This window comes from Hippocampus guttulatus, chromosome 15, assembly GCF_054856545.1.
Source record: "Hippocampus guttulatus isolate MCC_2025c chromosome 15, RoL_Hgut_1.0, whole genome shotgun sequence".
NCBI lineage: Eukaryota > Metazoa > Chordata > Actinopteri > Syngnathiformes > Syngnathidae > Hippocampus > Hippocampus guttulatus.
Genome location: NC_141275.1, coordinates 7,593,776 through 7,606,636, shown reverse-complemented (window position 1 = coordinate 7,606,636; position 12,861 = coordinate 7,593,776). Strand labels below are relative to the sequence as shown.

General features: G+C 42.3%; 1 protein-coding gene across 1 annotated transcript; it reads left to right on the top strand.

Moving 5' to 3' along the window:
- Nucleotides 1–6,353: 6,353 nt before the first annotated feature.
- On the top strand, nucleotides 6,354–12,102 carry LOC147193647 (uncharacterized). The gene is made up of 3 exons (XM_086131151.1): nucleotides 6,354–9,304; nucleotides 10,263–10,337; nucleotides 10,994–12,102. Exons 1-3 carry the CDS (start codon nucleotides 6,354–6,356, stop codon nucleotides 11,256–11,258), a joined length of 3,291 nt encoding a protein of 1,096 aa, XP_085987277.1. The 3' UTR covers nucleotides 11,259–12,102.
- Nucleotides 12,103–12,861: the final 759 nt, after the last annotated feature.

Below are 12,861 nucleotides of genomic sequence, written 5' to 3'. Positions count from 1 at the left end.
GGGTCGCTGGGGGTGCTGGAGCAAATCCCAGCTGTCTTTGGGCAGTAGGCGGGGGACACCCTGAACCGGTTTCCAGCCAATCGCAGAGCACACAGAGACGAACAACCATCCACGCTCACACTCACACCTAGGGACAATTTAGACCATATGTGTCAAACTCAGGTCCTGGAGGGCCGCTGCCCTGCATGTTTTCCAAGTCTCCCTGTTGCAACACACCTGATTCAAATGATCAGATCATCAGCAAGCTCTGCGCAAGCCTGACAATGAACCTGTTCATTTGAATCAGGTGTGTTGCAACAGGGAGACTTGGAAAACATGCAGAGCAGCGGCCCTCCAGGACCTGAGTTTCACACCTATGATTTAGACCATAGGTGTCAAACTCAGGTTCAGGAGGGCCGCTGTCCTGCATGTTTTCCAAGTCTCCCTGTTGCAACACACCTGATTCAAATGATCAGATCATCAGCAAGCTCTGCGCAAGCCTGATATTGAGCCTGTTCATTTGAATCAGGTGTGTTGCAACAGGGAGACTTGGAAGACATGCAGGACAAGCGGCCCTCCAGAACCTGAGTTTGACACCCCTGATTTAGACTGTTCAATCAGCCTGCCATGCATGTTTTTGGAATGTGGGAGGAAACTGGAGTACCCGGAGAAAACCCACGCAGGCACGGGGAGAACATGCAAACTCCACACAGCGAGTCCGGAGCTGGAATTGAACCTGGTACCTCTGCACTGTGAGGTCGATGCGTCAGTAGAATGTTGTAAGTAGTTCTAAGATATTGTTGTTGTTTTTTTCAGCGAAATCATAAAATGTGGCATTTACGCAACATATTTTTGAGGCGACATCAATACTTCAAAGAATAGAGCTTTTCCTCACCAAAAACAGTTTCAGCACATAATGAATTGGAAACAGGTGGATGTTTATTTTTACACCGAAAACGTTTCAAATGCTGTCGACGGGAAATAATATGACGGTCAAGCCCTTATAAAAATGAACCACTCCATCAAAATAATCGATTTTAAAAGCATGGCTTTCAAATATATGATCAGCATGTGCATCTACATCACAAGCTGGTGGGTATTCAAGGACGCTCGCACTCACATGGGAGGCTAATCCTATCCTCCATTTGAACAATGGGGGTTTCATGTTAATTACTGTCTGTGAGGGGGCGTCTACGACTAAGTGTGTTGTGTGGGCGCCATCTGTATGTAGACCGAAGCACATTCCCGGCCTTGATATTATATTGCATGGGTTTTCCCCAATCTTCTCCTACTGTCTATCTCTCCTACAATGCTGACATCTACTGGTGTTAATAAGCCAGATGCTGTCTATTATTTGCAGTTGTATCATGTCCTTAGACGTGAAGAAGACCGATTGACGCTGTTATTCCTCCTGCAATAAATTTATATCATGCATATGTACAGGATCATACTTTCTATCGGGGGCCGGCCAGGCTCTCGCTCGACTTCAGACTAGACGAGTCTTGTACATAAAACCTTTGCAGGTTTTATCATTAAAATGGAATCTTATTCAGACTAGGGTGGCCCGGTGGTCCAGTGATTAGCGCGTGGACCTCACATGGCAGAGGTACCGGGTTCAATTCCAGCTCCGGCCTCCCTGTGTGGAGTTTGTATGTTCTCCCCGTGCCTGCGTGGGTTTTATCCAGGTACTCCAGTTTCCTCCCACATTTCAAAAACATGCACGGCAGGCTGAATGAACAGCCTGGTGTGAGTGTGAGCGTGGATGGTTGTGTGTGCCCTGCGATTGGCTGGCAACCGGTTCAGGGTGTCCCCCGCCTACTGCCCGAAGACAGCTGCGATAGGCTCCACCCCCCCGCGACCCTTGTGGGTATAAGCGGATCGGAAAATGGATGGGATGGATTCAAACTATCACTGTCTTTTAAGATCTATATGTCAATCATTATACCCTTGTGGTGTGCATACATCCCCAGTGAAAGGTTTGGTTAATAATGTATATATAGCAACGAAAGAAGGAAAAAACAACTGACCATGCCTACTCTTCAAAAGAAAAACAAGATCTTAGGATGATTAATTGTGATCCACATAAACAATTACAGACAGTAAACATTTACAGTGTACAGTTGTACCCGGGAAATAATGCCAGGCTCAACATTTTCAGTGTTACATTATTACTGTATGTGTTCACCATGGGGCTAAGGAACAATTTTCCATGCACCAAGGAAGCTTTATTGCTCCCCACATCTGTAGTAAGAGAATATGAGCCTGCTCTAATGAAGACAACACACAAACGTGTCATATAAAACCTTGTTCAGTGCAGTCAGTGCAGGTTTAATAATTTCAGCGACAGGAGAGGTAACTGCTAACTAATGGCTAGCTAACTGGGCGGGTGCAGCGTCAATGTGTACTATTTGTCGGCGGACAAAATGGGGGTTTGAAAACAAAGTGTTGGTCACATTTCAGAACCTGATATGTTAAAGTGATGAAGCAACGAGCAGTTGCAAATCCATCTTGAAGAAATGTTTGTGTGCATATATGTTAATTGCCTTAGTTATGCAAACAAATTAATAACATTTGTGAGATGGAATGTGTTCCATATAGAGTGTGGGGTGGTTGTTTAATCCGTTAATCACGTGTCAAATGACGAGTCATTAAATTAGCTACTTTCTGGTTCACTGGCAGTAGGGAAAGGTCGTCGTACGGACAAGGCTCTTATATTTGCATTCTAGGGCAGAAGGAGCAGTTCCTTTGTGACTCAAACCTCATTTGTATCAAAATGCAAGGTATATTCTTGTCCAGCACATGACACCATTTCAAAAAGTTCCCATTTAATTTTTTTTTTTTGCAATCCTGATAGATGTGAACAAACGACGATTCAAATAGCCATAAAATACAGAAACTCAAACCCTAACCATCTGGTTGCGGTGTAGTCCACATGTAATGACCAAGTTTTTCTCTGTTACCTTTATTAAAAAGAGAATTTAGAGATTTTTTGTCACATTCACTGCTTTTTATCACAGGTTTTCTGGATCTGTGTGGGTGTTTATTTTTGTTTCATATGAAGGCATTTCCCATCTCTTCCGCATGGTAATTTAGACACAGTCCCTATCCCACTGATGCAAGTCACTTCCCTCCCCTTTCTCTCGCTCTCTCTCTCTCTCTCTGTTACCCCCCACCCCTAAATCTACCCCCAGCTGTAGAGCTGGATGCTGAGAGGTGAGAGGACTGTGAGGGCAATAATAGAAAGGGAGCGAATGAGAGAGAAGATGCAAGCAACTGGAGACCAAGAGTGTGTTGGAGGGCAGCATACAGTAGCATTTAGTTCCTGACGCGAGCAAAGAGAAGTACCAACATAAAGTCAAGGTAGATGATATTCGGAATGGACTCTGTCTGATCAATATGATATTGAGTCGGTCAGAATTTGAATGTTTGAAAACAGGGTTCACCTTGCAGGAGTGGATACCTGAAAACATCCTCTGAGTTTGAATAGTTTTAAGCTGTACATCTCCCGGACTCTGGAAGACAACAAAGAGAAAGTGCAAACTTAGTTCTTCGTATGCAGACATCCATCAGGTATGACATTTCAGCCGACTCTTAATAAAAGGATACGGTATTGCATGAAGTTAGGTCTTGACTCTGCAAAGAGCTGGTTTCCATCTCTTTAACCTTTCGTTAGTTGTTCAGTGACAACACATACATACATGTTACTCGTCTGAGTTCAAGTACCGGCCACCCAAATTAATATTCCCTGCAGCGATATCCTACTCGATGTTGTTTCTGCAGTTCTGACATGACTGGATGGCAGTCAGTGATGAGGATGAAGAGGAGGGTGAGGGTGAGAGGAGCCTTGTCAGAATGTATTCTTGTTAAAGTTATGACATGGATATCAACTCTTGCAAGCGCACATTCTGTTTACGCGTTATATTTCACAGACGGATTCCTGCTTGTATGCAAACACTTGTGAAAGCTTGACCTCTTGAAGGCTACTGGTGTTGTCGAGAGACAACTGTGGTTCTCAAACATTATGGTACTGAACATATATACCACTAATAAGGAATTATATATCAGGGTTTTTTTCATGTTGGTCCAAAGAATTCTCTGTTTAGCCGGTGAGCACTACTTGACATATTTAAATGTTTTTCATTCATCCGTAGCTAGAAATGTGAAGTGAAGAGACTGATGACGGGACGTCAGATTTACATGATCAGTCACAGTCATATAAGAACATGAATTGGCCCAAAGCTTAGGTAGGGACTAATTAATATTGTATATGTTTGTTTTAATGGGGCGCCAGTGAACGTATGCAGACTTTTAAAAATATATACCGGTAAATGTTCAGATATTAAGATTTGAATTAGGTAAAGTAACATGCTTTTTCTGTCAAATATAATTATTTTCTGTATAAAAAATAATGTGGTGTTCAAAAAGTCATTTTTCAAACTTGAGTCTTGAAAAAGAGGGGGCAGTCTTATAATCAGGGCCGTCTTATATTCGGGCCAATACGGTATTACATGACATAATCATTTATTGTGTATTATTTTGCGGTGGTTAACCACAACTCGCGGACCCTCCGGTTCCCAGTGCCAGAGTTTGTGAATCCCCTGAGAGACCATTCAAATAACATATCTGACGTGATAATGATAGATGCCATACACTGCATACAATAACTGCACAATATCTCTGAAAGTGTACTTCCTAATAAATTCTCACTGAATATGGACCGTTGGCATTACTGTGGGCCCCTGTCCAAGATAAACTGGATGTTGCATGCAAGCAGTGGACCATAAGGGCTACGTAAGTGCCAGCAGTTTATTTTGCCAATAAATGATTCCGTTTGGTGTCAGACACAAAATCAAGATCTATACATTAGTCTGAAATGCTAATATAGCTTTAAACCAGTTTCCTCAGTCTCTGTTTCACGAGATGTTACTTTATTTATCATATCTGAAATCGTGGAACAAGGAGGACTCCTTTTATGTGCAATCTACTTTAACGGACCCCATGGGTATAATTATGAAGGGTTCGAATGCACAAAAATTACACCTAATGATAACTCAGGTGTTCAGGTTCAGTTTTGTTCCACTTACCGATGAGCATAAAAGAAATGTTTTGTTGCTCAAGAGATTGCTTTTAAGTATTCAGTATTAATGAGTAAACCAAAGAGTAGGCAATTTCATGGAGATTATATAAGATTAGATGCCCAGGGATCACCATGTGTCAAGCATCTAAAATCGACCATTTTCCATATTTGTGTTCGCCAAAACTGATTACTGTATTGATATTTTCTACCCCTTCAATGGAATGACGCAACAATTAAGGCCAAATTATTGCTCAGAAAAGGTTATTGAAAACCCATGCTTGGTTTTATCCTATTTTTCCAACATGACTTCATATGCTTACATGTTTAGAGTGCTTTTCAGAGCACCTTATTACAACCCCCCCACCCCCCCAAAAAAAACTAAGAAAAAGATGTGCAATGTGTTCCATGCGGGAACTCTGCCTGGTACAAAGTCATACCTAGGCAAGGGCAAGGCAGCTTTATTTAAATGGTGCATTATAAACACAAGATAACTCAATGTGTTTCACACAATTAAAAATACAACATTTAAAAGTATTTCTAAACGACGAAGGGGTTTTTTTTTCAGGAAAAAATAAAAAGTAGCTTAAAAAATACGAAAAGAACGTACAGTGCAGGAGCGAAATGATTTCAAGATACTTTGAAAAACCATAATCATTTGTATAGGGAATATACATAAAATAAAAATTTTAACTTGGATTGAAAATTATTTATACTTAGGGCTGACTCGTGTCTGCCATCATCGTAGTGAAGGTAGAAATGAAAAAATCCAATGCGAAAGTGGAAGTATGACGCTAAATGAAAGAAAGTCTTCTTGCGTCTTTTCACCACATATTCAAACAGTTGATTCACGTTTGTCAGTTTGAAATGTTGAATATTAGTTCCGTTGTAAACAGAGGATCACCTGTAATTTATGACTACCCACCCAATGACAATCCTTTTTCTTTGTTTTGTTTTGTTTTTCATTGCACCAAGACTGAACTGGCTGTGAGCACGAGAGAGAGCTTTGCCTTTTGTTTGTGTGTGTTGCTCCACAAAAATGGGCCATTTATTTCCAAAAGTCACAGTTGATCAAATTCATTGTCAAATGTTCAGTTCATTCGTACAACTACAACCTAAAGTTTTGCTGCCTTGGATAACTTTGTTCCTAATAGTTTGATAGAGCGTTGCGCAATCACTTACAGGCAGCTCGTCTCAACTGTAAGTGTCTTCCTCTTGTTCTTCCAGATGTATTTGATGGTACACAAGCGATCCTAAAGTCACCTTGAATTGTGAAACTTTGCAAGCAATCAGCCAGAGGATGGGGAGACGAGCGGCTGACCTGACCACTCCCGTACCAGTCCTGGGCGTCCCAGCGCTGGTTGGAGTGCGTAGCTGGAGCAAAACAGGAGGCGACACCACCGGAGGAGCGCAGCTGCAAACGTGGGGTCTTCAGAGCAGCAGCGTTGGCGTGCAAACATCCCCGGGGATAAGGAGAGCACCTTCAGAGCAGTGCGCACAGCTCATGTATAAACTCCACACGCAATCAGCTCATAGTGCCCGCACGGCCAACAGCTACATTACCAAGGAGTACAAAGAGATACTACTGCTAACAAACAGTGATAAGGCAAAGAGTGGGGACTTGAAAGGTAAAAAGGAAGTGTCTTTTCAAGAACTTGTAGGTGAGACCTTGGGGGATGTTGCGTGCAATCAGGATCGTACTTCCCGCACGCCTGGAACAATCAAGGCCACCCCACATTCTGCAAGGACTGTCACCAAAGTTGGTCCGGGGACAAAACCGACTGTCCGCTACGCTAACGGTAGTGTGGTTGATTCAGAGGCGATGGGTGGCATCAGCATTGAGAATGGTGAATCGAGCCCAACTCACGAAGGACACCGAAAAAGAATGCACACGCATTACACGGAGTCAAGAAAAATGTTGCTGTTTTCTGCTCCCAAACCTTTCGGTGGATCACAAAAAATATGCAACCAGTGTGGAGGCAGGCGAACAGCGGGAGTGGAGATTTTAGGGAAGAAAATTCTTCCTCCGTCTGCTTGCCAAAGAGAGAATCAATTTCATGCGGACCACGACGTGCTTCACTTCAGCAAACGTCTTCAGTTGTCCCATAATGAAACCGATGTCCAACCAAGCAACCATCAACTCCCTGAGAATTCCCATTCCAGAGAAAAAGAGACAAGCCCTCAACAAGGATCACATCTTCAAGAAACATCAAGACATGGAAAAATACGACACCCTGCATGTCCGGTCCATTCAATTAAAGGACAGTTTTTCACACACGGACTTTCCGTCGCCTCGACCGATTCTCAGACCATCCACACTAATTCAGTCACTGTCACTGAAGCCACCATTGATATAAAAAAGGTTGATACTGTCGACACTTTAACAAACATACCTCTTAACACTAAAATCCCCCAGAAAGGACTTCTCCCATCCACTCCTCTTATGGCCACAGCTACGAAATCAAACCACCCGCACATACAGACTCATTCAAAATTCCATCATAATGCACTGCAAAAGGTGTGTGTATCTGTGCATGCCACGCAAGAAAACACCCCATCTCATTTGTACACAACATCCAAAGGAAACGCAACAGGCACCATTCCGAAAACTGTCCAAGCTTTCAATACAACACTCATGTCCACAAAACGTAACACGGCATTTCCGCACCGTGAAATCAGACTCCAAAATTCGCCACGACAAATAAAAACAAAAGAGGACTCGCAAGTATCACCGCCGATCGGATTATCAGACCCCCAGAAATCCGAAACGCAAGCCACGCCCATAAATCCATCCCATACATCAGTCGCTCAAGCAAAATTAAACTCGTACAGCAGCATGGTGTTAACTTGCCCTGTCAACCTTAATGTTAACTCAAAAGAAGCTATGATTGCATGTGGCACGCATGATCCGAAATCTCTGGATGCAAATAAACAACCCGTGTCCTCAAATTCCAAAGTAACACATTGTGGGAAGGCAACATTTCTAAATGAATCTTGTGCAACGCTTGATTCTACACTGGGGATGTCAGCTCCCGTCTCCATAACTACTAATTATGCTTTGTACAGAAACACAGCCCTGAGGAGCTCTTCAAATATTCACCCTTCATCTACTTTAAAAGTCAACCAAACAAACTCTCGCGTGTCACATAATTCTTTGCTTAAAACAAGTAATATGTCACACGAACACAACCAATCAATTAATCATAACACATTTCCCCGTCCTGACGAGCCTTGCCAAACACAAACAACTGACATCACATCCGAGCCCACTTCTGCACCTGCTGTTCCGAATCAGAAAAACATCTCAAAAACAGCTCAAGCATTGCTCGGGGCGTCAAAGGTCTCGAAAAGCGATCATGTGTCAATTGTGAGCCAAACCGTTCCAAACAGAACTGACAATTCCAGCAAGCTGAATAGTGAATTGCATCCTGGTGAAAAGCTATCGAGCGTTGATCTAATCAATGATTTACTCGGCAATGGGTCAAAGCAACATTCAGGATGCGTATCACAGGACGCAACCCCTCAAAGTAGCATTTGCCCAATTAAGTCCAACAGTTTGCGTCTGCGGGGTTGCATAAAGGCAAAACAACAAACGGGTGAACATTATCAAGGAAGCACAGTAATAGAACACAAGGGACAGTGTGTTACATGCCCAACAGGAACAACAGCCCAGCAGATGGATTCAAATACAGAAGAGTTTGCCTTGGGCGTCTCACCCATGCATGCAAACAGTCGGACTGACTCAAACGCAGATAAACAGAAGCATCCAAATCATCCGACAGCCTCAAAAGGGAAACGTGAGCCCATTATCTCCACACTGCCAAACAGAAATGCGCATTCTGATCTCAAGCACATGTGGAGTCTTGAGTCAAACAAATCAGCGTTTCAACAATCTCTCAAAGGGCCAAAGTTGTCTTTAATTGCACCAGTGCTACGCTGCAGTGAGGGAGAACTTTGCACGCATTGCAATTCCGCATCCCTCCGACGCCTGGGGTCCAGCGAGGCTGAGGCAATCGTCAGCCGGGATTCCAAACGCGCCCCGAAGCGGGACACAGCGGACTTCATCCTGGCCCATTCCCACCCGAGTGAAGCAGCCCAGTTTCTGCTTTCTTCCCCTCAGTGCGGTAAATCAGCAACCATGCAACATCGGCTTGAAAGTGTGGAGGCCAGTCTGGCAGCCAACAAGGACAGAATCACGACTCTGCTGAACATCATCCATGACCTGGAGGCCAGCCACACTACTGCCCCCGGGTAAGTGGATGGGTGTGTGTGTGTGCATGTGCGCCACAATCACGGTGGGGAGGATAGCCGTTTCTTTCTGTTCCACTGGAAAAGCATTTCACATCATTCACTGAAAATTTAAGCACAATATTTATTTCTAATATAACATGCAGATTCAAATCTGCCGTGTTACATATTCACGCAATCTACTCACATCAGGTGCTCTCAGTCTTACAAATAGTTTGAGAATGTCCCGCAGTCTTGCTCCTGTCAAGTGAGTCACCGTTTGCACTGGCCTGAATTCTGAAGAGGCTCCTTATTCAAATGCCCGACAACGTATTTTTCCGTCTGAAGAATTATTTGTGAGAGTTACTGTGTACGCAAATATGATAAGCTCAACAGAGCTAATAATCATATATATATATATATATATATATATATATATACATACTGTATATACAGTATATCCCGTATTTTTCCGCACGATCAGCCGTTTTAAAAGACACGATACAGTATTGTATATATCCCATATTTTTCCGCACTATCAGCCGTTTTAAAAGACACGATACAGTATTGTGTCCTTTAAAACAAAAGACAAAATGAAAAAAAAAATGAATGATGCACATTTTATAATGTAAAAGGACATTTCCTGAGTTTGGACTTAATCCAGTACCATACAGAGTAAGGCAATTTCTGTAATACCTTCATGCATGTTCTTTCAAAATTACTTTTGACGTGTTTCTTAATTAGGACATGACAAAGCTTAAAAGGGGCTTCCAGCAATGTGTCTCTGTCAATCATTCTCATCCAAAATGAAGAACTCCCGTAATATGTTGTGACTGTACTGAGGTCCTGTTTTAGACCAGAGTTGGTTTTACATTTGTGTTTACTATTCCTCGCTGCCAACGGCACTTCAGACCACAAAAAAGTGTTCATAAACTGGTCCTAAATCAATCTTGTCTGCATGTGTTTTGTGTGTCTTTTACAGTCAGCAGTACAACAAAACAGGACAGGACCTCAAAAACTGTTCCACTTGCCAAAAGACGGCTTGCATTGTTTACAGGTTGGTGATGTTTCGAACTTTTAATTGACAAAGTTTGCGCTTCACCCCTTTTTTGGGACAGTGGTTACAACAGTGGACATTTTATCGTGTTATCAGGTTACAGGGTGCATGAAAGGGTTAAATCCAACAAATTAGTTGCTCGTGGGATGCTTTTGAAAATATGACCAATCTAAAAGATTAGATTAGATTAGATTACACCCTCAAAATGGAACATTGCATCAGGTAGAGGCAATAGAATAATAAATTATAATCCCCTGAGACAGCTATTCTGTTTGTGAAAAGGGAGTTTAAAAAAAAAAGGCTTGGAAATCTAAAATTCTTCTGATCTCTTCAAACAGAAAAAAATGCCCTGTGCTTTACAAAGCAACGGCTGAGACACCTTTATGCTGATGATGATAAAGATGAAGAGCCCGTCTGTTTCTCTTGATCTCATCTATCTTTAAAAGAAGATTTGGGAAGTTCAAGTTGTGTCGTGGCCTTTTTTTTTTTTTAAACATACAAGAAAAAAAATGATGCAGTCAGAGTCAACTTTAGCGCAATTGTAAATTGATGGTCCAAACTGTTTCATGCTATCATAAAATGTTTTTTCCAGTTAAATCACGCCTAAAGTTTGTGATTAACATGTTTCTGTTTTAACATGTTTTTTTTCTATTCAGCGTGGAGTATGACTTCAGGCAGCAGGAAAGGTGCTTCTTGGAGGTTCTTAATCTACACTTAACAAGAAGAAATACTGCGAACCGTGTTGACCAATCTCGTGCTCTGAACTTCAGTCTGCTCAGAAAAGCCGTGAGGAATGTGAAGAAGTCAAAGAAGAAAAGCGAAAAGCTCTACAAAGTTCTGTTAAAGTGGCTGCCCAAGAAAATGGAGCAGGTTTCGAACTCGAAATCCAAAGACTTTTTTCACGGACACAAGATGTGCTAATTGAAAGTGAAATCATCTTTGACCCTTTATTCCTCTAAGATGGAGTTTGTTTTTGAGTGTCATGATTTTCATTTGCATACGCAGTATACTTTTGTTGAAAGCACGTATTAAGTGTATTTGATTGACAGTCGACACCTAAGCGGGGCGTGGTTTCAGCACATCCAGTGGACATGCCCATAGCGATCGAGAGCATGAACAAAAATTGTTGATTTTATCGACTTGCCGCTGCCCGTTTGAGTCGTAGACGCGACTAATGAGTCATTTTGACGTCGGGGAACAACTGGCAGTGTTCCCTGGGGACGACGGAGGAAGACAAAGACTTGGGGTTTACTGTCACTCCTCCTCCCAGGGTCAAGTGTCCTCTAGCGGGGGCTTTGGAGGAGCACTAATCCACGAGAGATGTGAGAGATCAGCTTCTCTGGGATGAAAATGTGATATGACGGGCCACAAAAGAAGAGACACAATGGTGGAATTTTTCAGACGGAGAAAGTGATCGCCTTGGGCCTTTGTGGTAGACTTTGAACTTGTTTAATTTTATGGGCTGTATGAGGAATCTAATCAGAGATATTTTCATTCATTCATTTTATGATTGGGGGTCGTGTTTGTATTGCTGCACTGTGCACTTGTTTGTGATATATTCGTTATAGGAGTAAAATATTTGATTTTTGGGGTTGAGCATGTACATTGCGCATAGTTAACTGGGAAAAGATCCAGCTCATGGATGGATGAATGGATGAATGGATGGATTTATTAGATGTGTTTGATGAAATTAATACCTCAATCAATAGTCAATATTGATAAATTCAGCACCTTGTTTTAGATTTCATTTGATTATGCGCTGAGAAAAAACGTGTGTGTGGAATTTGTTCAACTTGATTTCGTCAAGTGGCTGCACCAAATAAAATCATCTGGAATCAGATGCATTTTTTTGAAGTAGGCTATACATCGACTTAAAAAAAATATCTACATCCAAGTGTTCGTCCACTCTTTCACCGCAACAGGATAGAATGTGCAATAGGATAGCCTATATGTGAAAACGCCTGGCCGGTTTGAGGAATAATGTCAGCACTTTCCATCCTCTTTTTCATCTTGCTAATTCACGACTACGTGGTTGCGATGTTAAAGGCGGCACAATTGCTAATAAGAGACCGCTTAGATGCTGAAGTGCAGCCAAAACATCAAGCAACTCAGGCCGGCATCCTTGAAAGGCTGCGAATTAGCTTGTTAGTCACAAACATCACCTCAGGCTCACTCACGTCTCTCTCAACGGCGTGCAAGAGGATGACTGACAGTCAACACCGCTTGGAGCCTCTTTTAATTACTGTTGTTGGCTTATAATCAGCCATAGTCTGCAACCACAACAACATTACGAATCATGATAAGCAACTTTAATGAAATGTGATTAACAGCAGCATACTATAATACAGATGTATGTCATATAAAGTATTTTCATTTCAACTAATCCCAATATTTGGCAGGACCACGTTAATATTAATTGGACTACGGATATATTGTCAGGTTTGTATCGCCGCATGGTAAGGCATCCATCCAGCTCTCCATTTAATGCACTGCCCGTCCTCATTTGAGTCGCAGGTAAAATGGG

Coding starts and splice junctions, on each gene's coding strand:
- LOC147193647 (XM_086131151.1), top strand. CDS start 6,354: ATGGGGAGACGAGCGGCTGACCTGACCACTCCCGTACCAGTCCTGGGC. Junction 9,305..10,262: donor AGCCACACTACTGCCCCCGG/GTAAGTGGATGG, acceptor TGTCTTTTACAG/TCAGCAGTACAACAAAACAG. Junction 10,338..10,993: donor ACGGCTTGCATTGTTTACAG/GTTGGTGATGTT, acceptor TTTTCTATTCAG/CGTGGAGTATGACTTCAGGC.